The sequence below is a fragment of the Pteronotus mesoamericanus genome, unplaced genomic scaffold (assembly GCF_021234165.1).
Source record: "Pteronotus mesoamericanus isolate MK-2021 breed Mesoamerican mustached bat unplaced genomic scaffold, CSHL_Meso_final scaffold_21, whole genome shotgun sequence".
Classification (NCBI taxonomy): domain Eukaryota; kingdom Metazoa; phylum Chordata; class Mammalia; order Chiroptera; family Mormoopidae; genus Pteronotus; species Pteronotus mesoamericanus.
In genome coordinates this window covers 19415916-19442353 of record NW_026555310.1, presented here as the reverse complement: position 1 = coordinate 19442353, position 26438 = coordinate 19415916, and the positions used below count along the sequence as shown (strand labels likewise).

Below are 26438 nucleotides of genomic sequence, written 5' to 3'. Positions count from 1 at the left end.
CCGAAAGAACTGAAAGCAGGAACTCAAACAGATATTTGTATGCTAATGTTTACAGCAACACTATTTACAAAAGCCAAGATGTAAAAACAATTCAAGTGTTTATTAACAGATGAGTAGATAAGCAAAATGTAGTATATAAATACGGTGAAATATTATTATCATAAAAAGAAACAAAATTCTTTCTTTTTCTAAGATATGTAGTACAACATGGATGGACCTTAAAAACGTTAAGTGAAATAAGCCAAACACAAAAAGACAAATATCTAATTCCACTTAAAATACCTAAAATAAGTAAAGTCACAGAGATAAAAAGTGGAATAGAGGTTACCTGAGACTGGGGTAGGGTTGGAGAGTTATTGTTCAGTGGGAGCAGCATTTTAGTTTGGGATGATTGAGTTATGAAAACAGAACTAATGGTTACCCAATACTGTGAACCGACTTAATGTCACTGCATTATACATTTAAATATGGCTGCAAAGGTAACTTCTATAAGATATATTTTATTATACACACACACACCCTACAATTCTTAAAAAGCTGTTACAGATTCAACAATGCAAGTGTACATATTAACAAAAAGACCTAAATTCTTCTAAAAAATAGTTATGACAAAAATGGGGTAGCTCTACCAAGTCTGTAATTCAGGTTGATTTAGATGGCAAGAAAAAATCAAAACAGCTTACAAATAAATGCCACACATCTACTTTACTTACGGTCAAAGGAATACAAAGAGAATGGTCAATAAGGAGTATTTTAATGTCCTTAACCATTTCTGAAATCCTGAGAACAATATCTCACAGCCAGATGGATACTATGATAACCCTAAAGAGCATGACTGTTCTATCTGCAAAGTCTGTGGGGCCTCTATAAAAGCGGAGGGGAGGGAGGAGAGGGGTGGGTATCTTAAAAGAGACTAAGCAACTCTAAGACTGAGTAGAGAAAAAGGGAATAGGTAATGTTAACAGAATCTTAAAATGAAAATCTAATTTTCTTTGACTTTTGTTTAATACTCATGCCTAAAAGATTTTACACTCTCTGCCAAAACAGGACTCAAAAAAAAAAAAAAAAAAAAAAGGAAAAAGAAATGATGCAACGTGAGGTTGCAGAATACGAAGCAGGGCTGGTGATGGGTATAAAGTACAAACCAAGGACATTGTTTCTTACTGTTCCACATGTGGGCTTAGCATTAAAGTGTCTTTGTTTCATGAATCACTTTATAGACCATTCCTTCATTAATAAAGAGAATGGTCATTAAAAATTATGTTTTTGATATAGTTTTTAAATGCTTACAGATGGAAAATACAAAGATACTTATCTCCACAGGCGGGCAAAAGTGGGTTTATGGCTGTGAGTATACAAAACAGAACTTAATCTTTTATTATTACTTATTATTGTATTATTTTCCATACACACAACTGTAAACCTACTTTTTGCTCACCCCTATATATGTATCATGATCACAATGTATCTGTATGTATATTTAAAAACTGATGGTATCACATAAAAATGCTAATAAAGGCTGTCTTTGATGGAGATAATTTTTTTTAAAGATTTTATTTATTTATTTTTAGAGAGGTGAAGGGGAGAAACATCAATGTGTGGTTGCCTCACCATGCCCCCTACTGGAGACCTGGCCTGCAACCCAGGTACGTGCCTTAGACTGGGAATCAAACATGCAACTCTTGGTTCACAGGCTGGCGATCCACTGAGCCACACCAGCCAGGGCTGATGGAGATAATTTAAGAAAAAATTTCTCTCTTGCTTCTCTTTTTTGGGGGTACTAGATGCTATATTAAATGATTTCTCTTTCGGCTTTATTTTGCACTTTTAATTTTTAAAAGTGCGAAAGACTACCATATTAGACTATGATCTCATGCTTATCTTTTAAAGTAAGCTGTATTTTTCCATACTATCTATAATAAAAATTATTTTACCAGTCACAAATAAAGGATAGATGTTTATTTTCTAAGCAAGAAGCTCTTTACTAAAAATCTGAATGTTTGGTTGACATTATTTTCATATATTCCCTTAATTACTTGAGAGAACTCTTGTATATTATACGTTGAAAACCAATGTTTTGTGTTTTTGAAGTATAATGGAAAAGTAGGAATTGAGAGGTATCCATTCATTACCCAGGTGTGGCTAGTGACCCAAGACTTTTCCTTACCCATTGCTGTCACCTCACATTCTTCACTCATCAATACTCACCTAAGTCAACCTAATAGTTGATAGTTTCCTTATTCTTTAAATATAAAATGTTTTACCAGTAATAAAATTAAATAGTGTAGTTTCTGGAGCCATACAAGTCTATACCTAGGGTGTGGCTGGGGATTACTCATCATCTGCCCATATATAACGTCCCCTAGGTGTAGCTCAATCAAGTCCCATTTACAAAATTCTCAAATACTTTGTATTTCAAAAGTATTTAACATAGAATATTAGTAGTGTCCACATGTATTTCATAACATGTTTCCATGATGAATATTCTATTAAAGGGACAAAGAGACAGGGAAAGCAGTCCCTCCCTAGTCACCAATCTATTTCACTATTATCTTTTCCCTTCTAAACCTTAAAAATATTAACAGCTAAGTTCCATGTCACATTCAGGTACTGAAAAAAGTAATCTACAACCTACTTGTAAACAATGAGTAGAATTTGTGATTAGAAATAATAAATTAAGGTTAAAACTTCAGTAGTTCCGAAGTTATTTTTAACTAGAGTCATCCTCAGAATAGTATCACTGAATTATATAAAAACGCAATGCAACTTGGTAAAAACTTAAGAACAAAAGTGTTAAAAACCAAAGCACAATATGAAGAAAGAAATGACAGGTTTGATAACAAAGCAGAAACAAGCACAACAAAAATCAATATAGAAATACTGAAGACTTTGTTCCAACTTTAGGTTAGCCATTAGAAAGAACTACATGGAGTCAGAAATAATTTAGTCATCAGTGTAAGGTCTTTCCCAAGATTAGAATCTAAATAAGGTTTCAACAAACTATTGTTCGTAGGCCAGTTCCTGCCCACCTGTTTTTATCTTACCCATGAACTAAGAATAGGGTTTACATTTTTAAATGGTTGTTTAAAAAAAAAAAAGATTATGTGACAAAGACTCATATGGCCCTTAAGAGAAAAGTTTGCTAATTCTGCTCTAGGCTAATAAAATACCTTTTCACAAATCTGAAGTATTCTCAACACATATTATTTATTCCTTTTAAACTTAAAAAAATAAACCACCACTCTGAGAAAGTACAGGCTATCAAAGCCCAAGCAGTTTTAAAAAACACAGATTCTAAAAAGAAACGAGTTAAGAATAGAGCAAGAAAAGATCAAGACCAAACATTCTTAATTAGTATTATTTCCAGTCTTTTAAACAGAATAAACTCTTAGATGCGGTACACAGATTACTAACATCCTTTGGAAGCTATGATAAAATAAAGCCACTTTAACTCAACATAATAAATAAATGCAGGAAGTTATTCCATATATTTTCCTTCTCTCCCAGCTAAAGTACTATTCTTTTACCTAAGTAGTTTAAAAAAGAAAAGAAAGAAAGAAAGAAAGAAAGAAAGAAAGAAAGAAAGAAAGAAAGAAAGAAAGAAAGAAAAGGAAAGAAAGAAAGAAAGAAAGAAAGAAAAGGAAAGAAAGAAAGAAAGAAAGAAAGAAAGAAAAGGAAATAAAGAAAGAAAGAAAGAAAAGGAAAAGGAAAAGAAAAGAAAGAGAGAAAGAGAGAAAAGAGGAGAAGAGAGAAGAAAAAAGAAAGAGAGACCTTTTCTAAATGAAATATACTGTGCTGGCAAAAGTTTATTGTAGATAGAACTCAAACATTTCTAGTGATACAATAAACAGGCACAATCCTTTTGGGAAGCCATTCCAGTATTTATCAAGATGTCACTTTTGGTAACCAATGCTAAGGAAATACGGTTTATTTCCTTTCAGGTGATCATTACAATAGAGATACGCTTAATGTTGCAGGCATCCTAAAATGTCTTACCGAGAAAAAATACATAGGTATTGAATGCTGACCTACAATCTCACACCAATGATCTACATTCAAAATATACTCCAAATCCAAGTACCCGCCAGCACCATCATCCTACACTATGATACTACTGTGTCTCATGTAATCTCCTGCAACTGCTTCCTAGCAGGGATCCCTGTTGTTATTCTTGTAAGATATATTCTGCATACAGCAGCTAGTAATTATTTTTAAATGTCACCCACTTTAAATATCACTGGCTCGCTTAAAGTCCTCAAATAGTATCCTTTCATTCTTAAAAATAAAATCCAAAGTACTTATCACTCTCCTTCCTCAGCATCTCTATGTTCCCTTCATATCCTGTATAATAATATGTAACTATGTACTTATTAGGTAATTATTTAAGTCCATACCCCCTATTAGGCTTTAAACACCATGATGGTTGAGTTCATATCTGTTTTGCTCACTACTAGACCCTATTTTTTTTTTCTTAGATTTTATTTATTTATTTTTAGAGAGGGAGAAAGAGGAAAGAAACATCAATGTGTGGTTGCATTTCACCGACCCCCCGCTGGGGACCTGGCCCACAACCCAGGCATGTGCCCTGACTGGGAATCAAACAGGTGACCCTTTCTTTCTTCCACAGGCCGGTGCTCAATCCACTGAGCCTCACCAGCTAGGAGAGACTTACCCTGTAAGTCTTGAACAGAGGAAGAAGGTAATCAGCACTGTCTACTGAATAAATGAATGAATCCATTCAATATAAATATGTACAGATACTATAAAATTGCCTTATCAAAATAAGTACAAGTTTAAGAGTTTAAATTATAGTAAACAATTAAGTTATCAATTTTTAAATTATAATATAGTAAGAGTATTTTAGCAAATGTATTCAAGCAACTTTTATTTAATATGAAACTTTTAATGTAAAAATATAAAACAAATCATACAGAGGTTTAAAAACATTTATGGGAGGGAAGGCAATTAAGATTGCAGAGAAGAACACAGGAGCCTTCAATTGTATTAAGCTTTATATCTTGAAAAAGAAAAAGGATCTAAACCAAAGGTGGCAGAGTGGTAAGATAACGAAAAAGCTGGTTGGTGCATACATGTTCATTATATTATTTTTCATATAACATTAAGAGTATACCCATTTAAAAAAAAGTGTACCCATTTATCAAGACTCATCAATAAATTTTATATTTTTATTTTTCTTTAAACTCCTGTCAATTCGTTAGGCTAAAAATTATTACTGTTTTAATATTCATTTCTTTGAGGACTAATATTATATAGTTTTATTTTAATATTTATTCCCATCATCTATGTCCTATGCCTATTTAGAATTTTCTTCTTTGCAATGACTTAAACGATTTTTTAAAAGTGTTTTCCAGTTTATTAACATGTCCTTAAGTATTGTTTTATGTATAGAAACTTACCTGTAGACCCATTAGAGGAGTTTGAAAGTTAAGACTAGAATGATTCAAAATGAGATGAAATTCACTACCAGGACATTGTTTTGTCATTTTCCTATTATAATTAATAATAACCAGTTACTCAGTATGTTATCCTTTAACATGCTCAACTTAGTTTTCCAACTCAGGCAGTAACTCTGACATTGGAAGACATACTACAGTAAACAACAACAAAAACCATAAGGAAATGAATAATTTTTCCTAAAGGTAACCACATTATTATTAATAGTAATTATAATAGCCAACATTTACAGAAGCCCTTACTTATATGTCATATACTGTGATAAGCATATTAAAAGCATTATCCCATTTAATCTCCATCTTCATGCTGCTTATTCAATCAGATGCTCTTGTAAATATGAACAGAACTGCTGAAAATGTCAGCTAATATATTAGGTGAGGATTTACAACTTGAAGTATTTGTAACTTTTTCTTAATGTGTCAAGTATTATTAGTATTATAATACTTTTTGATACTCTTAAGTAATACCTAAAGGAAAAAATGAGAAATCTTTACTCTCTTAATGCTCAAGTATTTTGTAACTTCTAAAAGATTACTTGAATCTATCACAGAATATGTTCCCCACTATTGATTATAAGCCACCAAAGGTTGTTCTAAACAGCTAATTCTCAAAAATAGTTAGAAACATATACAATACCCTGGTTAGAATTATAACAGGGGAAAAACAAGGAATTTGGAATAATGGTTTATTTAGTTCATCCCCACCTACCTACTCCACATATATTGCATCACAGAATACTTACTGGAAGTCTACTAAGTGTCATATATTGTCCCATGCATTATAAACTTTCTAACCTCAAAGAGCTAGGTCTGATGGGAGAGGTATGATTGTAAGCAAATAATTAAAATACAGTGAAATACTGCAATGCTATATATAAAGTACAATGGTGACACACAGGAAGAAGAGATCGACTTTGCTTGTATGAATTAAGACAGGACGGGTGGGGGCCACTGCAGGCAGGAAGAGGCAAAGAGAATGCACAAAAACATGAAACAGAATGTGGAACACATGGCACAAGAAGTTCAATACAAGTATAGCTTGGTGGTGGTAATAGCTAAGTAGAAAAAGTGGAACTGGACAATGAAGCAGAGGATCATTTGAATGCCGTATTAAGGAGTTTGGAATTTCACCTTACACCAAATCAATGAAAGGCTTTTAAGTAGGAAAGGAAAAATGAGAGTTACCATGTTCAGTGTTAGCATTATCATGACAAATTATAGAAAGAAGCCAGATTAGAAGCTAAGAGATGAGTTAGGAAACTACTGGGTTGGCCAAAAAGTTCTTTTTAGTTTTCTCCTTAAGATGGTTCTAGTAGCGCTTAATTGTCTTAAACTTCATTCAAAACAATTTTGTTAGACTGCAGTGTGACAGCTGTTGTATCAGCATGCATTTTTAAAAAAACATAAAAACTGGTGAATTTTTGTGCAGCCATTTTGATACTGAAGATGGAATATGCAACATTTTTTTGCATGTTATGCTTTATTATTTTAAGAAAGGTAAAAACACAACTGAAAGGCAAAAAAGAAGATTTGTGTCATGTATGAAGGTGCTGTGACTGAGTGAATATGTCAAAAATGGTTTGCGAAGTTTCATGCTGGAGATTTCTCTCTGGACGATGCTCCACCCATGGTTGGGTAGGCCAGCTGAAGTTGATAGTGATCAAATTGAGACATTAATTGAAAACAATCAATGTTACACAATGCAGGAGATAGTCAACATGTTCAAAATATCCAAATCAATAAAGTTATTGGTGAAAATGAAAAATGTGTCTTTTATGGGGAAAAAACATACTTTTTGGCTTACCCAATTATTACAAGAAATGACAGAATCTGAACTAAGGCAGCAAAAGCAGTACATACATGTGAAGACGGTTAAATTGTTTTTTGAGAAATACTTAATGGGTAAAATTGGCAGAACTACCTTTATACATTGCTGGTGGGAATGTAAATGGTGCAGCCACTGTGGAAAACAGTCTGTCATATCCTCAAAAAGTTAAAAATAAAGCTACCATATAACCCAACAATTCCACTTCTAGGTATTCCCAGGAAAATGGAAAATTTACAGTCACACAAAAACCTATACATGAGTGTTTACAGCAACATTATTTAAAACAGACCAAAAAAGTAAACCCAAATGTCCATCAGCTAATAAATGTATAAACAAAATACAGTATATCCATACAATAGAATATTACTCAGCCATAAAAGGAATGAACTACTGAAATATGCAACAGTATAGATGAACCTTGAAAATATCCTTCATAAAAGCCAGACAAAATGACCACATATTACAATGGGGACACCAAAAAAACCAGAATTATCTTCTGGAGGATGGGTCTCATCTAGTATTGGCTTCCCCTGGTGGGTGAGTGTTCTAGGAACCCACCTGTATCAGTGTATGCGCTGGAGTTGTGAGAAGCTGCATTCAGTTTCAGTAAATTTTTAGACTCTTTAAATGTTTGCCTATTTCATGACGGGTGATTTATGAGCACATCTGCCCACATAGTGCTGAGTGTTCAGCACTTATTGACTAAAAATGGCATGACCCCTGTGCCCCACCCTCCCTATTCACCTGATCTCACCCTGAGTGACTTTTTTTGGTATCGCTGGATGAAAAAAGTCCTCAAAGGGAAACGTTTTGCCAGTGTTTAAGAGGTGAAAAAGAATGGCAGGAGCACCACAAGACATCAAAATTGACAAGTTCAGAAACTATTTTGAGCACTGGCAAAAACATCTCAATATCTGTATTGCATCAAATGTAGAGTACATAGAAGGTAAGTGACATTTAAATACATAGAATCAAACAAAAATTTTTTATAAATGAATTCTGGGCTTTTTTTTGGGTCCCCTCTCAAATATGATTCCAATGACATGAAACATTCAGAATAGGCAAATCCAGAGACAAAGTAGATTAGTGGTTGCCAGAGGCTGGCAGAGGAACTGGGGTTATAGGGCTACTTTTCTAAAAGAAGAAATGTTATGGATGAAAATGTTATGGGGTAATGGAAATGTTATGGAATTACAGTGGTGACGGTTCCATTACTCTGTGAATATACCAAAAATACTCAATTGTATACTTTAAAAGGATGAATTTTATGCTATGTGAATTATATCTCAATTTTTTTAAATGGCAGAGCTAACTGAATAGGGAAGGAAACAAAAAGGGAAGGTAGAGGAAAAGATGAGTCCAATCTGGGGCATGCTGAATTCCCTATGCTTGTGGATTGCTCTGTGCTTATGATCTGCAGACAGCTTGATGTACAGGTATGATGCTTACGACAGCAGTCTAGGCTAGAGATGTACTCCTGAATCTGCAATCTATGGGCAGCCACAGAACTCCACTTGTGGTATGAGCATGGGCAAACTACTTAATCTCTCATCTACTCTAAGCACTGTTCCTTTGGCTATAAAAGTGGCTAAATAACACACTGGACTTTGCATACAGATTAGAATTAAATACTATGAAAATCCCTTTATAAAATGAAAAGTACTATAAAAATTTAACTATTATTTTGTATATTACACTGAACATGTTATTATAAGGCAAAAAGGTAGGAGGTACGCCACTGGCTACTAGAATTAGCTATACCTTATAAAATCACCAGACATCTATACTTGGACTAATTTTTGCAAAACCAATCACCATATTGCAAAATAAATATAAGGGAGCAGGACAAGCTCCAGGGAAGGAAAGTGAAAACTCCGAGGGTTATGAAGGATTTCTGTTTTGACTAGGGAGCAAGGATGTTAAAAAAGCTCATGACAGAATTTTTTATTAAGACATTCATTAAATGGATAAGGAAAAAAAAGATATCTTTACAATAACAAATACTTAAAATAATGAGAATGTCAAATCTTAGTTTAAGACTAGAGAGAATAAAATTTGTACCACTTCCAAGATATGAAACTGGTTCAATAATCTCAATAAACTGGAGGAAAATGTACACAACAGATTTTAAAAATAAAGATACTATAAGCATACATCTGTAATCTTTTGAAGTCATGTGGTATTCTCCCATAAATCATCACTTGGTGCCACGGTTAGAATGTGTGGCCTAATCAATCATGGATCCAATCCTAATAATTACAGATGCCAATGTATTTTTCATGTTTTATATTATGTATCTCTCATTATTCTTTATCTAATCAAATACTAATATCTTTATCCAAGATACATCTCCATTATCCAATTTGTTGAGTCTTTAAAAGGGAGGAAGAAAGTAAATATGAAATAATCTAATATGTGAGGGACTTTTCTCCCTCAAAAATGAACACTAACTTTTACCTTTCAAACAGTAAATGCCCATTTTTAAAAAACAAATATGACAGCCCTGACTGGTGTAGCTCAGTTTGTTGGGCATCATCTGGCAAAATGAAATGGTTCGATTCCCGGTAAGGGCACATGCCTGGGTTGCGGGTTTGGTCTCCAATCGGGGCACGTACAGGCAACTGATTGATGTTTCTCCCTCTCTCTTTCTCTCTCCCTTTCCCTCTCTCTAAAAAATAAATAAACAAATAAAAATACTACAAAGAATGAAAGTTTGACACAAGTCCTACAATATTTTACGTTCATATTCACTGCCTTTCAGATAAATGGAATCAGACTCTACACAATGTGCTATGACACAGCTTAACTTACATAATGGACATTTTTCAATGTTAATACCTAGTCCTTTTCAACAACTGCATAATATAATTTGTATACATATACCATAAATTACTTCACCCATTCCCCACTGGTAGACATGTGGATTTCTACTTTTAAAAATCAAACAACACTGCAATAAACATCCCTGTATATTCATCTTAAACACTTACCAAACTAAATCCTTGGGATCAATTCCTAGAGGTCAAAATGACCTAGAAGTAGTCAAAGAACATGCAGCTCACATTTTAATATATATTACCAAAATGACCAGAAAGTTGTAAGGTTATATACCCCCATTTATAGAATAAATAGTATACATTCTCCACAGCCTTCCCAGTACTGTTATTTTAATCTTCAGCAACATGAAAGTAAAAAATGTTATTTGTTTGAACTTGCATTTCTATATCAATGAAGTATCTTCTTATGTTTACATGTCCTTTTTTTCCCCCCAGTGATTGGTTTGGCTATTTATATCCTTACCCCACCTTTTCCTTTTTGAAATTTGCCTTTTTCTAAAAGTTATATTTTTTAAAAAGAAGCTTTCTAAAAGCTTCCTGATGAATATACCATGGAAGTAGTTTTCCCAGATTTCCATTTGTCTTGTATTTTTGTTAAAGGTGTCTTAATTTTTATGTAGACAAATAGCTCAATCTTTTCCTAAATATTTTCAAAGAAGCTAATCTAATGTTAATTCACTCGGTCTGTTATTTACATAATACTGCAAGAACCAGGATTTAAGATACTGTTTTTATTTCAACAGCTGTCTAATATTTAACATTAAAATTTATACAAGGTAGAACTAGGGTTCTCACCATAGGAGAATGAAGATATGAAGGGAGATGAGGAAGAATGAACTTGTAATTTTAAAATATGTATTTCTTAGCTCTGTCTATTGACAAAGGTCTAGACGCAGTGACACCCCAATCACAATAAATATACCTAACATCCAGGTATTTTTAAATATCATTCCCCACTAAAAGGAATTAGGGCTCCTTGGACAAACAGTTGAATTCAGGGTGGGACCATGGAAAGAACAAGGTGAACCTGGAACATACTGTAACACAAGTAAGGAAGAGCTCAAAAATTGATGGGATAAGTCAAAAGGATACAGAGACCAGCTGAAAAAGGAGCCCACTGGCTAAACCAAAAACAAATTTGAGTATCAATATCAATAATTATAGTATGATACTTTAACACATTGAATTAAAAAAAAATCCACGAGTCCATACTGATGCAAATAAGAAAAACCAAACAAATAAAAAAGAAGAGTGATGAGAAAGTAGAGAGCCATTATTTATGGCAGATGTCAACCAATAAATGTAACAGTAATGACAGAGTTAGAAGATTAACTACCATTTTTGTAATCACTATGGTAGTAATTTATTCTGATGAGAATTATTAGTGGATGCTACATCCCACTGGGTATAAATATGCTGAACAGGATATTTATATTCTCAAAATATCTCTCCACAGAGTACGTATTAATTATAAAAGGAAGATAGCTTTACAGAGAGAAAACAGACCTCATCTTAACCTAATCATCAATGCTAACACAATAATAGGACAAACCTGTGCCTACTGATGTGTTGCACAGAGGAGGACATAAAATCACTTTTGCAGTATTCCAGAAAAAAAACTGTTTGAATCTGATCATGAGGAAACAACCAGATAAACCAACTGGTCTGAATTCTTTAAAAAGTACCACTGTCATGAATGACTAAGAAACTGTTATACATTAAAAGAGACTTTGAGACATGACAACAGATTTTTTGATCCTGGATCAGGTGGGAAATGAATTGCTTAAAAAAAAATTCTAGAAAGTGACAAAATTTGATTATGGACTATACATAATTTTTGTGTCAATGTTAAAATTAACTAAATTTCACCACTACGTTGTGGTTATACAAGGAATGCTCCTATTGTGAGAACAGGGTCAGCAAACTTTTTCTGTAAAAGACGCAACAGTAATTGGTCTCTGGTGAAACTACTCAACTCACATTATAGTTCAAAGTAGCCACACACATATATAAAGAAAGCAAGTATGTCTAATTTAAGAATAAAAGGTATTCACTATAGCATTTTTTTACTACTTTTCCATAGATTTGAAAATAAAGTTTTCAAAATAAAAAGTTGAAAAATTATATAAGGTAAGCACTATGTCGCTACTTTGTCCCCTCAAATATTTTATTTTTACTACTCATTTCTACTAATTTAAGATCATAATGATGTAACTGTTCCATAAACCCAGGCACTATGATAAATAATATAGTTAAGTGATGCAAGAAATCTACTGCCCCGCTAAAGCATAAAGCCTCTAAATTAAGGCTTTACATATGTTATATATAATTAGGGCCACTGTCTAGAAACACTGCTTTTCAAAATATATCTTAAGTCTAATAAGCCCGATGAAGGTGGTGATTTGGTCCTTTTTGCTTTTCAATGTGTCTCCAGCCCCTAGGAAGACTGTATGATATAAAGTGGACACCAAATAATATTTGTGGAATTAAGAAATTCGTTGCATTGTTAAAACCAGAATCTTAAGAAATGCCAAACCATAATACTTTTTCCTTTCACTTATTTCCATTATCAACTTTCATTTGTATATTTTTTAAAGCACTGTATTTATAAAAACTCAAGTTAGAATAAAACATGTCCAATAATATTTAACATTCAAATCTAAACAGTTATCAAGTAAATGCTTATTCTTAAATTGACCTAAATAAAGTGCGTGAATTTTCTGTTAGTTTATTCTAAAATTCAGGTGCTCAAAACTATTCTACAATCCTATAAAAATCTACAAAATGTGAACTGTTGCAATTTGCCACTTTTGAATAGGCCCTTCCTAACACCCCATGAGCACATCACTAAGCTTTGAACGTCCTGTGTACATGTAATGAAATTCAGAGACACTGTGCCACTTTTCATTCCCTCAAACAAAATGACCTCCCTTACTTTTTCTTACTGGGCTGCATTTCCTTTCTTAGTTAAAAATATTCACTTACATATTTAATTAGTTAGGCTTAACTTGTCCATAGAGTAATCTTAATATTAGCAGAGAGTAAAATGATACTTTAGATTTTTAAACAATAATTAAGTAAAATGAAACTTTCAATTAAAATGTATATATTTATAAAATGACTATACCTAAAATTTAAATAGGAAAAATATCCATATTTAGTAGGTATTTCATTGTTGTTATAAAAGCAAATAAGTTGACCAGTAGAGGGCACTCATTTGAAAGGGGGGAAGATCTAGGCTCAGCCTTGAAGAGAACTTCATTTACAAAATTGCTGTTACCTTATTTAAAAAAAAAAAGTTTTAACATTTTAATATATTACTGGTTTATAAGAGGTAAAGCTTAAATCTATATTATGTTAGAAAATCTAACTTAAACCTTATTTAGGTACTTGGAGTTTAACAATATAAGGATGTTTAAAGCTATGTATAGCACATATTAGGGTCTCAACCTCAGCACTACTGACATTTTGGGCCAGGTAATTATTTGTCTCCGGGTTATCCTCCGCACTACCCACCACAGGTGCAAGCAGTACCCCCCATCAAGTTGTGACAACAAAAATATCTCCAGATATTGCAAAAAGTCCCCCTAACGGCAGTCATCCACCGTCTCCTCACTGACTACAGAAAAGCCAGAAAAAGAACAGCTTGAAGTCTACATAATGCTTTTTCAACACTACTGTTCAATATTACAAATTTTCTCTCTATAATCTAAATACCTTATTCAGCAAGTAAAATAAATTTCATAATTAACATGGAAAAATAAAAACTAGAGAAACTGATAAATCTTGGTGATTACAGCTTAGAGCACTAAAGATGAAACAAATCAATCCAATTATAAATCTATTCTTCCTTACTGAGAAGGGCATAAAACTTGGACTGAATTGTAAGTGTCACATTAACAAAAGCATGCAGATGTCAATGAATTAGAGCCCGGAAAAAAATTCTTTCTATACCAGTTTTTACTAGTATGTGATATCCAGTAGATACACACAGTATTTATCTGCTAATTGTTCAACTGATCATTCTGATTTCTATGTCTATAACTACTTGTATTTTTTTAATATTAGATTTTTCTTCTTCCATCAAATTTTTCCTTGCTAAACACATCTCAGGAAACATGCTTTCGTAATAGCAAAGGATCTCTAAACTATAAAGACATATTATTTCTAGCCTGGTATGTTTGGGGGATTGCTTTGAGTTTTTAACAATCTTGTACCACTAATGAGGATTTCATTATCAATAAAACTCTTTGATGGACTCCCTAAAAGATAAGGGTAAAATCTCTCAGAGTAGAAGTAAAGGTGATTATCATGTGCATAGCCTCAAATATAAATATGCTCCACAAATGTCATACCTATCTAATTCTCTATCCTATCTCTGCCATTAATGTGCCATTAGATGTACGTAAGATCAAACTTTTGTATATTGATAAATCTGAATTAGCCTCCAATATTATACATTTCTTTGTTTGAAGGCTAATTTTTCATTTTAAAAAGTTATACAAGGATACAGTGGAAATTCCATTTAACTTAGTCTCAGAAAATTTAAAAGTAAGCTAGTATGCTACCACTTACTAGCCAAATATCCTTAGGAAAGTTACCACCTCTCAGAGACCATTTTTATCTATAAAATGAAAGCAGCAATGACCACCTTCCTTATCTGTCTCATAGTATATAAATCTTTGCAAATTCTAAGCCACTGGAAAATATGTATTACCTGATTTAAATTTTTTTTCTCAATTTCTTTCCATTTATTTTAATGCAGAAAAGCTGATGAGAATTCCAAATGGACAAAGCCCATGTCCTCTCTCATTTTCTCTCTGACCTACATTATTCACGAATCAAAACATAACAGCAGTAGTGATATCCCATCCTCCTTTTTAACTTTTTACAAAAACATCAAGTCAGCATTTTTGCTTAACTACTTATTAAAATAAACTAACAAATTATCTCCCCTTTCTTGTAGTTGAACTATACACCAAGAATTTAATGTGTCAGTTGCCTCAAAGACAATCTCTGTATGATACCTTTTCCCAGGTGGCTGAGCTGGTGAGGGAACATCAGTTTCAAAGTTCACAGATAATCAATGTTCCCAGAGTCAAGTCTGGTATGACAGAAATGATCATCAGAGTCATGGGTTTGAGGTTTATAAATCTTTTCTACCTTCCCCCTCCCCCCCAAAAAACAAAGGATTAACTTTTAGCTTTAGTTCTCTAAGGTTTAGGTTGTACTTTAACAATTATGACCAAATGGTTTCCTAAACTATTTTATCGCATTATCATACATGTAACATTCATGACCTCTGATAGGAAGTAGTGTAATGGAATTCCTCAGATTTTCAGAGAAGATGGTGCGTACTTCTGCTAAAACCATCTTCCAAAATCCCAGGAACACTTCAATGCTTAACCTGAATTCTATTTAAAAACTTCCTTTCACTTCTGATTTAAATGGTGAAGTATGCCAAGTAGCCTTGGCTTTAGAAACGAGTTAACTATTTAATCCTCTTTGAAGACAAAAAGAAAACAAAACAAAACCATCATACAGCATGAACTGCCTTGTCAAGAGAAAATATATAAAGACTGTTTTATAGGTGGTCCACCTTAGTGTCTTCCCCGTTATTAAGGCAAATTCTTAAACTTGGAAGCCAAATAAAAACTGCTTCTATGTTTAAATCAAATCTTTGCAAATAAGCATTATTTCTCCATTTTTTCCTGTAATACCAAAAATATTTGAATTTCCTTATAAAAACGTACCTAATCAATCCTCAAAGTCCTAAATTGCATAAACATCTTCCCAAGGCCACCAATGCCCTTAGAATCTAACTCAGTGCACTCAAAGTGTCCCTTCAAGGCATTACACAGCTTGGGACTCAGAGAAGGTTCTGAGAAAATTTTCGGAGCTGATTTGAAAAAGTGGTACATCAGATCTAGAGTAAAATCTAAGGGGTCACGATTGCTTAACCTGGGGTAGTCTAATAACCCAACCACATAAATCTATTTCAAAGATGAGCAGCACACTTATTTCCATCTCCACTGATGTTAAACTTAACATGCAGATTCAGATTATGTATAAAATACTTTTTGCATAAAACGATGAGTTGTGCCACCTCCTTCTGTAGTTCTTTGGAATTAAATTAATTTTTATCTGCTTTCTACTACCTGACCTCTCAAGGTCTCTTTCAGGCCTTCATTATATCTATCCTTTTGCTGTTGGCCTTTACTTTGGTGACTTTTTTCATTAAAATAAAAAAGTCTGAAAATTATTCATTAATCAATTTGTAATAAAAACAATTCTAATATTTCCCCGAGTAAATTAAAAAAGGGATGCAAAGTTAAGGACTTTAAACCTGTACTAGCTTTGTCTTTAAAGGTAAGACAAAGTATAGTGGTAACCTATATATTTACATAGATTTATAGAGAGAGAGATATATACATACATAGATAAATATACAAAGAATGAGGTTTTTAAAATACATCAGGTAGCTCAAGGTTCTCCACTGCTTCAATATGAAAAGGAAATCAAAATACACAAAAAAACAAACAAAAAAAACCCTAGAAAAAGAGCCACATTTTTAAAGTAATGATTGTTAGTAGAGATAAGATATAAATTCACACTTTCATCCTCTCACAAAACTCTGAAATGGACTTCTGATCAAAATGCACACATACTAGCACAGAATGAATGTTAATGAATCTTGAGAGTCTCCCAAGAGAAGGGCTGTCCACAGCTACAGTTACGTATAACTTCAGAGTAAAGCCTTGGAGCCTAAGTACATTTCTGATAACGATAAAATTATTTTCAAATAATTTTCTTAAAATGAGTAGTCACAAAAAATGATCAAAGAAAACTTTTTTGGTACCCAAAGGATGGACCTGCACAAATCAAGATACATAATATTAAAACAAGATTTACCTCTATTGTAGGATCATATTCATCCACAAAGTGATTCTGAATTAGCTGAATCGTCAAGGCACTCTTGCCTACGCCACCAGCGCCCACTACCACAAGTTTATATTCAGTCATTTTCAGCAGGCCTTATAATAAAAATAATGAAAATGTGACTAAATTAGAACATGTGTCACACATGAGGTTAATATAATCCAAAATGCTCTATCAATAACTATTAACACAAATTAACTGTATTATGGAAAATTATTTCAGAATACTTCACAAAATTCAATGACAAAAACTTCAGCTGACTACAGATGTGTCTTTTAATGAAATGCATTACATTTACAAACGCCCCCATCAACAATGCAGAAACAAGCATTCAGAGTACAAAGTTCTTTTATCTTATATTCAGGTTGTTCTATCTGAACAGCCAGCCTGCTGTTCTGTAGCTTTTAATGGCTCTCAAAGGAACATGCCATGACTTAACTCAGTACAAGTGTCTAGCACAATGCTCTATACCCTGTGGACACACCCACACAAAACTGTTGACAGCTATCTCTCCTAGCTGGCTATGGCCCCTAAGAGTTACAAGTGGGTATGCTGAGTGTCTTTGCTGCAGCCAAGAGCTACAGAAAACGTTTAAAAAACATCATCATAGTTAGTTCTCCTGAAGAGTTAGCAAGAATCAGATAGGAGTTGGGGGAGAGAGGTGGAAGGATTTTCAAATAAAGCTGCACTGTGTAGTGAGGGAACAAAAATTGAGACACAAAACAGATAAGGACAGTATTTGATGACTACTTTAACAGGTAAAATATCTGCTGGGGAAAATAATGGTGTAAAAACTAAGAGAACTTCAAGAATTTTGAAATACTCAGTGTAGTTGCTTTGATCATCAATCACAGTATCTACTCCTATATAAGTGCCGAAAAATGTAATTATATAAAATTTAAATATAAGCACTGTTTTTAATGAAAGTGAATATTTCTCAGTAATCCACGTAACTTTTACTCTTTGCATCTCATACATCTCCCAACAGCTGCAATAAATACAACTGGTAAGGTTAACTGTACAACACAGAAATTATTTTTTTAGTCAGTTGTTTCAAACTTTTTGAAATGAAATGAATTTATTTTTACCCCTTCTCCCTCAGTAACTACATGATATTATTACAAATAAGGAACTGTGGGGAAAAAAGGCAGTAAATGCACAATTTATTATAATAGTCCCAAATTAATAAATGTGCAGATACAAACACTATATACATGCAGCATCCTATTTACAAGAGACTAAGAAGTATCCAAATAGGCACAAAAAAATAAAATACGGTTTTCCAAATAACATTCTCACCACCTCCTTATCCAATTCCTGATCCCTCTGACAAAGAGTAGACAAGCTACATAACTGTTGTTATAACAGACTTAGATTACAGCTTCCAGGCCTACTCAGTGCCACCTAGCCTTACTTGCTCTTGTCTAGGGCTACCTTGGGAGCCACTACAAGCATGTATCTTATTTATCCCAAATACTGGCCATAGCAAATGGCACAGATAAGGAGAATCACACTACAATGTATCCCTACCCATTAAACCCCACGAAATAAACTGGACAGCCTGGAACAGTAGCTCTCAAAATGTGGTCCAGGAACCCATTAAGGTTCCTAAGGCTTTGTGGGGAAGAGGGTCCAAGTGGTTAAAAACTATTTTCATAAAAATACTACAATGTGGATTACCCTTTCCACTCTTGTTCCTTCACAAGTGTAGAGTTTCACAGATGTGTGATCACAACAGATTGAATGCAGAAGCTGATATGAGGAGCCAGGTTTCTTCTACTAAGTCATATAAATTAAGGAGATTTGCAAAAGTGTTAAACAATGACACCATTCTTGCTAATTTTTGTTTTGAAAAAGTTACTTTTCATAAAAAATGCCATTTATGTTACCAAGTAATGGTCTTATTTCTACTTTTAAATGAATTAATAAATGCTTAAAATTCCCGGTTTTTGTTTGTGTGATGTAAATATTGACATATTAGGATATTCAATAACTTTGAAGGGTGTAAAGGGATCCTTACAACCAAAAAATTTGCTAGCCTAGATATGCTGGACATGTATTGGGTTAGAGCTTGGTCTTATATACATGTGTGAACTCTGAGAGAAACATACTTTCTGGTCTACTTGTTTATGAGTGGTTGTTTCTGGGGAAAAAAAATCCTTAAATTTGATTACAAAAATCACATAATATTTAAGTCCACTAGAAAGAAAAGGGTTCCCAAGGAGGCTTACTGGGGATCACATGCCAGAAGGAGCCTGTCACCCAAAGCTACAAAAGCTAGCAATGGGTGGAAATGGGACCAGAACCCAACATCTTGTTAAAGGGAAAATAATATTAATTTTTATTTGTCATAAAACTGAATTATCATGTCATCTACCATTTAAAACCAAATATGCCTGTATATGACTCCAGTCTCAAAGGAAGCAGTATTGATATTGACGACATTTGATGTCTATGTCCAAGTCAGCATTTTGGACCCAGAGTGGTATCTCATCTCACATATGGTTGATTCTGAGATGACTCTTATGAACAGACTTTTTCCTGTTCCAATTTCTTTTTGAATGACTTTTTTCCATTACAAATATAACATATATGTTGTGTAAAAATTAGAAAATACCCTTCTGTTGTTAACACCTTGTGTTGATGGGTATCAAGATTTAAGAAGGTTAGCTTAGGACTTCAGCTACAACATACACATTCCTAAGAGTATTTCAAGCAGTTGGCTGGAAGATTGCTACAATTAACTCCTCTTGTAATTTTTTTTAAATTTGTGTTGGTTAAGAGTACTGTCATAACTCTTGGGATGGAGGGCAAATTTTAAGGATGAGGGTAACATAGAAAAGGGGAAAAGGAAAATTAAACTTCAAGGCTGATTTTGGCTATTACTGTCTACTCTCAACTAGAAAGGGAAAAGCTCTGCTTCTGCTCTGCGGGTTTTCTGCGTGTGTTTCAACTTGACAAAGCAAAATAGACCTTCTGGGATTAACTTTTTCCTTTTCACTAAGTCACTGACTTTACATTGTAGGGTGTTGGCCACCTGTTCTTCCAACAACATCTCTACCTCCTCCTTTGTGGCCATAGCAATGTCACAGCCCATGCATGGGGGAGGGGAGCAGTCAGGAACTCGGCTGCAGATGCATTTTTTCCCCCAAACACAATAACCTCAAAGAGTGGTCTCTAAACACTTTCCTACGGTCTTCCAAAATCTGACCTCCCCCCTTACTCCTATGTCCCCTGACACACTGAAAAGGACCACTACCCGTCCGGTCTGCGCTCGAGGGAGAAGTTTATTCCTTCGTTCTAGAGATGCTAGATGCAGCAGAGAAGGCAGTCACCGCGGCAAGCCGAGCACTGAGAAGGGAGGAAGAGGTGCGGGAGCGAAGGGGGAGAGGCAGAGGGAAGGACGACGAGGGGGAGGGGAGACTGGAGTGCCGCGGGAGTCACCTCCACCGCACCCCGCCGCCCCGAGGGGCAGCCGCCCGGCCCGCGAGTTTCTCCCCGGCCGCCTCCAGTTGCGGCTCTCGGGAGGAGGAAGGAAGGGGTTCCCCGTCCAGGAAGCAGCACAAGCGGCGACCGCCTCTAGCCTCACCCTCCTCAGCCCCGCACAGCCTATTCCTCATTCCCCGCGTCGCCGCGTCCCCGCGCCTCCCGCCGCAGACCCCTCCGTAGTGTCCGCCCGCCCGCCCTACCAGGCTCCGCGCCCGCGCCCCCTCCCCGCCCCTCAGGGGACCCCTAATTCATTCACTCGCCGCCGGCCCCGCCCGTCGCGGGCGCGGAGGGTCGGGTCCAGGGCAGGGGCCCAGGAGGGGTGGTCCGCTCCGTACCTCTCTCCCACACCTGGGAGCCGCCGAGTCTCTGGCCCCCGCCGCCGCCTTCAGTGCCTGCACCGCGCTCGCTCCCAGTCTGAAATGGCGGGGGCCGGGAGTACTGGCCGAGCAGCCGCCGCCACCACCGCCGCCGCCACCGCGCCTCCGCCGCCGCGGCCGCCGCCTAGGGAAATCGAGTTTCGAGCACACCGATGAGTTCGGGGGCCGGGCGGCCGCAGAGGGCAGAGCTATCGACGCGCTCGGCGCTCGATTCCTCTGCAGACGGGCGTGTGGGGAGGGAGAGGCTGAGGGCGGTGTGGGAAGAGGGAAGAGAGTGAGCCGTGGAGGCGGAGCAGGGGCCGGGCCGGCGAAGGAAAGGGGGTGGCCGGTGCAACGGTGGGTGAGAGAGCCTGGTCGGCTGTGCTGAGGTGCAGGGCAGCGCCTGGGCGAGGTCACTGTTGTGCCCACGCGGCCGCCCGCCCCCAGGTCTCGCCGCAGAATCAGACCCCGCCGGCGTGCGATCGGCCAGTCGCACACCGGAGAGACACCCGAGCGAGCCCGCCGCGCCCCTGTTGGGTCTGCGCAGAGAAGCGAAAATCCCGCCATGCCTCGGCATTTGCCTGCACTTGTTCACTTTCATTTAGTGCCGTTCAGTGCGTGTAAATAAACAAGCAGTCACCAAACATGGGAGAAAGAGACGGGGCAGACGGCCCCCGTGCCCAGTGCTTTCTGATATAGGCTGTGGGATAACCAGCCTCAACGCTGGGGTTAGGGAACCGAGCCCCAGGCCCAAAGGAACCTGGCAAATCCTTTAATCACTTAATCTTACGGGGTGGTGGGGAAGGGTCTGTTGGGTTTTTGTTGTTGTTGTTGTTGTTGTTGTTGTTTCTATGGATATTGTGAAGCCATCACAGGTCACTCAAAACGGACCTCAAATAGTACCTATTACCCTTGACGTCGCAATCGGAAGGCAAATTACTTTGAAGCAGAAATGCCCTTAATACTTTGGACCTGAGGAGAATCATTCAAACATTAATTAGAAGATTGAGATTAATCAGTTAACATTCAGGGAGTTAACACATTGAACAATGTGACGATTAAACCTGCTAGCATACCCAGAATCTCCGTGGTTAAACTATCTAGAAAGGTAAATGGTCCACATCATAAAACACGAATAAAGCAGTCACTGTATTTTAAATCCCAACTACTTTGTTAATCTAGGTCCCACAACAACTGTCACCCTTTCTTCTTACTCCTTATGGGGACTGCAAGGCTTGTTCCTGTCTCCCTGTCATTGCAATTGGTACCAAGTGATAGGGGCAGAAGAGAGGAAATGGAACTCATGTCCGCTATAAATCCCCAAAGCTTCCTCTGACACCGACTTATAAATCTTTGTTCAAATGTGTTCTAATGAGTTCTTCCCAAAAGATTATCCCCCTCCTTTTGCTCCCCCAAATATCTCTCTCTTCCTGCTTTATTTATTTCCAGAGCAATTATCATCTTCTAATATCCCACCAGAATATAAACTCCATGAGGGCAGGGATTTTTTTTTTTTCGTGTTTTACTCACTGCTGTTTCCAGTGCCTACAACACAATAGGTACTCAATAAACATTTGTGGAATGTTGAATGAAGTTATGTACCCTCCAAAACTCAGTGACTCTAAATGTTTACTTAGACTGAGTGTCTTAAGTTCTCTGTAATCTGTTTTCACCTTCTCACAAAATCTGCCCTTACCTTCTGATAAACCACACTGTATGAAATCTAGAAAAAAAAATCTACACATAATGGGCACAATGAGTTTTTATTGAGTGAATGAATTTGCACTTATTTGTATGTTGCTTTGTAGTCACTTAAATATGAATCACTGATTTATTTGGTCCAACTTCAAGTACATCATGAGCTCTTATTTTCTCTGACAGCTGTTAATACAATGTTCTCCCTGTAGTTGGTGCTCCATAAGTCTTAAAGAACAAATATAGAGAGGGGAAAAGCTTTATATTGCACTTTCATGCAGATTATAAAAATTCTGGCATTAGCAGAAACCTAATCCATTCGTATGGTCTCATCTATCACCTAGGCTCATGATTCCCTAAGCAAATCTGAACCTCACTATCTGTTCTGTGCACTGGACAGTCCAGCTTCACCTCACACACTTGAACTCTCCTTCTTTTAACTTCTACACAATGTACACATGTGCATTCCCACCATTCAGTCCTGGGTGCTTTCTCAGAAGCCAGCAGCCTCCCCAGCACTTTCTTTAGCCAGGGCTTAGAGCAGTGGGTCTCAAAGGTAAGCATCTCATGAAGCACTTGATATTTACAAAAATGCAAGTTCCTAGGCCCCTGACCCAGATAAACCATTCAGTTCATCTGATGTGAACCAGAAATCTTCATTTTTATCAAATCAGATTATCTTAAACTGGTGGTTAGCAGTTTGTACATTGAGAAACTTTCATCTAGATACTGAAATTCCTCTCTTCTCCTCTTGGAGGCTGCACTTTCTACCCTTTTGGGGTTTCTCTTCCTCAAGCCTGCTAGCTCCATTAAACAGTTTCCCTGGCTCTCCCTTTCTTTGCTCTCCCCAAGGACAAGTACACAATCCTGTCCTGTGATCACGAAGGGAAAAGAGAGAGAACAGTAACAAAAAGTATGAACCTGGGGATTCCAGGCTTGCTCTAACTGTTTCTGCCCTCCACTGTTACACTCTTCTGGGAAGGCAGCCACAAATGCATGTGAACATGCCCACATTCTTTTGATCTTGCTTTATGAAGTTCATACTGACCCTTTCCTTCATAAGATCCCCTCTTCTGCATATATAACCAAAGCAAACACAATACCCTTGTGTTAGTTGGGATCTTAGGAGATATAAAATGCCAGGACATGTTCAGGACCCTGCAAATGCTGAGGGGTTATTTTAAGGAAATAAGGAGACTTCAGAAAATCCTATCATCTGCCAGAACTACTGCTCTTTCCAAAAATCAACTGCAATTTTTGCTGTCCAGCAACAGGCTGGGGTGCCTTGCTCATCTCTCATTAACAAGAATCTATTATACTCTAAACTCTAATAATTTTGCCATTCTCCTGAATCAGCATTTCTCTGCTTCCGTCTCATATATGCCTCAGCGTCTCCTGCTTCTAATGACAACCCTCTGTGAGTTACATTTAAGACATCCCAAGAGAGAGAATCAGAATGCATATGTCATTCACTATTCAATAAAAAGGACCTTTAGGGGACAGTTTTCCTGAGGGTGGCCAGCCTTGTTTATTCCTGGTTTGGAGATCATTGCCTTTGTTTGGGTGCCACCCTGGGTCCAGGCAGTGGTGGCCAGAGTGGCAAGGCACAGTCAGAGAAAGGTAAGCAGGAGCAGCCACCTCTGGATGCTTTCATGGACTTCATGTCAGTTTTCTCAGGTGGGAAATCCATACCGCTAACCAGATGCTATTTAATTTGCTTACCCAGCACATAATTTCCTCTGACTCTTATTCCATTACACTTCGTATTCTCTTCTTGCCTACCTGTTTTCCCCAGTAGGTTGTTAATTCCTCAACGTTCATGCTGATTTTAATTCTCTATCCCATAGTTCTTAGCACATAATAGGACCTCTATAAATATTTGTTGAAGTGAATGAAATTGTAACAAAGCTTCGGCCCTGTCTCTGCATAGCCACTTCGCTCTCATCCAGCCAATTTCCTAGAGTATTTCTAGGTGAATACCCTGTCATCATCTTAAATGCCTGTCCAAAACCAAAATCCTCTGTTTAATCCCCCCAAACTAAAATCCTCTCCCAAGTTTTTCATCTTGCCTGAGGGTCATCATGATCCTTCAAAACTTTGTATTCCAAAGCTTAAATTAATTTTTAACCCACTCTGCATTCAAATTGATTACAGTTTCCTTTAATTATACTTCCTTAGCATTTTCTCATATCTGCCTCATCCACATTCTTTTCTTCACACCTGTACTTCTAGAAGAGATCCCTCATGACTTTCCTACCTCCTGGCTTTCTTCTTCTCAATTCAGGCCATGTGTTGTTGCCAGATTAATCTTTCTTACACAAGTCTTGCATCATCATCAAACCTTTCCTCTGTATCTACTCCACATAGTTTGCACTCACACAGATTAGATATTTTAAAAGTACAAAAAGTTACAAGTCAAGTACTAGTGAGTACCAAAAGACAATGATAAATACCTTAGAAATTAGAGTAGGGAATGATCCCTGGTCTCAGCTAAGCCTTCACCAGGAATGAATCTTGCTCGCAAATCTTTAATAAGTCTTTATATCCAACTGAATCGAGGCCAGATTCTTGGTGTCCAGCTTTTGACAGTATCCATTGTCTGGCACTATCCTTCCCTGTAACTTTGCCTTCCACCTTCCCAAAACTGATGCTCTCCTCTCCTCAAGCAAATTACCCTCTTTATGGCACAAAACTAGGGTATTGGGTCTTTGCTTCTTTTTCACCCAGTATCTTTCTGCTTCTCTCTTTGCTGAAATTCTCTTTCAAGGTCTAGTACAAGCCCAACCTCCTTTATGAAAGCTGTGTTAATTATGTCATTTTTTTTTTATCTCTCAACTATTTAATGTGGGTTACCTATGTCTCGCCAAGTTAATTCTAAAATCCTAGAGGCAAAAGCCATATCTTAAGTCTGTGAACCCCACCCACCCATATGAGCCTAATTCACTGCAATTAATAACTGCACAAGTACATGTACTGTGCTTATCAGCAAAGTGAACATAATGAAAGCAATGCTTGAGGAAGATTAGAATGGCAACAAACACAGAAAAGATTGGAAGGGAAAAAGACCTCAGGTAAGGTTTTTGTGAATGGTATAGCAGTACCCGGTGACAGTGGAAATGGTACACTGACTGAATTTACTAGTCGTATGAGCTGGTACAAATCTGTGAGTCTTTGCAAGCTTCGTGTTTTAAAATGGAACAATGACCGGTGTGGCTCAGTTGGTTGCAAAGTGAAAGCTAACAGGTTCGATTCCCAGTCAGGGCACATGCCTGGGTTGCGGGTTCCATCCCTGGTCCGGGTATGGTTGGGACATGTAGGAGAAGCAACCCACATCAGTGTTTCTCTTTTTCTCCCTCCCTTCCCCTCTCTCTAAAAATTAAAATAAATGAATAAATGGAGCAATGATATAATAGTTACCATTTGTTAAACTGCTCCAATGAGCTAGGCAAGTTTCATACACTATTTTAAACAAAGAATAAATCAATTTGTATCTGTCCACTTCTCTTCCTCACCCCTGCATTCCAAGCCACCCCATTGTCCCTCTCCCGGGGGACGATCATCTGCTAATGGATCCCTTGCCTCTGTGCCTGCTTCCCCACCACCCATTTCCCATGGAGCAGCCAGAATGATTCTTCCCAATATGCAAAATGAATCAAGCTCTCCAAAGGCTTTTCATTGAACTCAGAACAAAATTCAAATTCATTCAAGTCATTTCAACACCATAGTCTTTTCCTACTTCTGAGCACATCATGTATGTCCCCTTTCCTCACTAGGCTCCAACAACACTAGCGACCTTTTTCTTCCCTCTACCTACCAAGCT

At 36.7% G+C, this 26438-nt stretch overlaps 1 protein-coding gene across 3 annotated transcripts in view; it reads right to left on the bottom strand.

The window, feature by feature from the left end:
- Window positions 1-21052, bottom strand: part of KRAS (KRAS proto-oncogene, GTPase) — a 38980-nt gene extending 17928 nt beyond the window's left edge. For 2 of the 3 annotated variants that reach the window (XM_054591323.1, XM_054591321.1), the window contains exons 1-2: window positions 20903-21021; window positions 17052-17173 (exon numbers count right to left, since the gene is read on the bottom strand). In XM_054591323.1, the coding sequence (XP_054447298.1) occupies window positions 17052-17162 (111 nt within the window). In that variant the 5' untranslated portion in view covers window positions 17163-17173; window positions 20903-21021. Of the gene's footprint in view, window positions 1-17051; window positions 17174-20902 lie in introns of all 3 variants that reach the window. The other variant, XM_054591322.1, reaches the window with a different exon arrangement.
- Between the last annotated feature and the right edge of the window lie 5386 nt (window positions 21053-26438).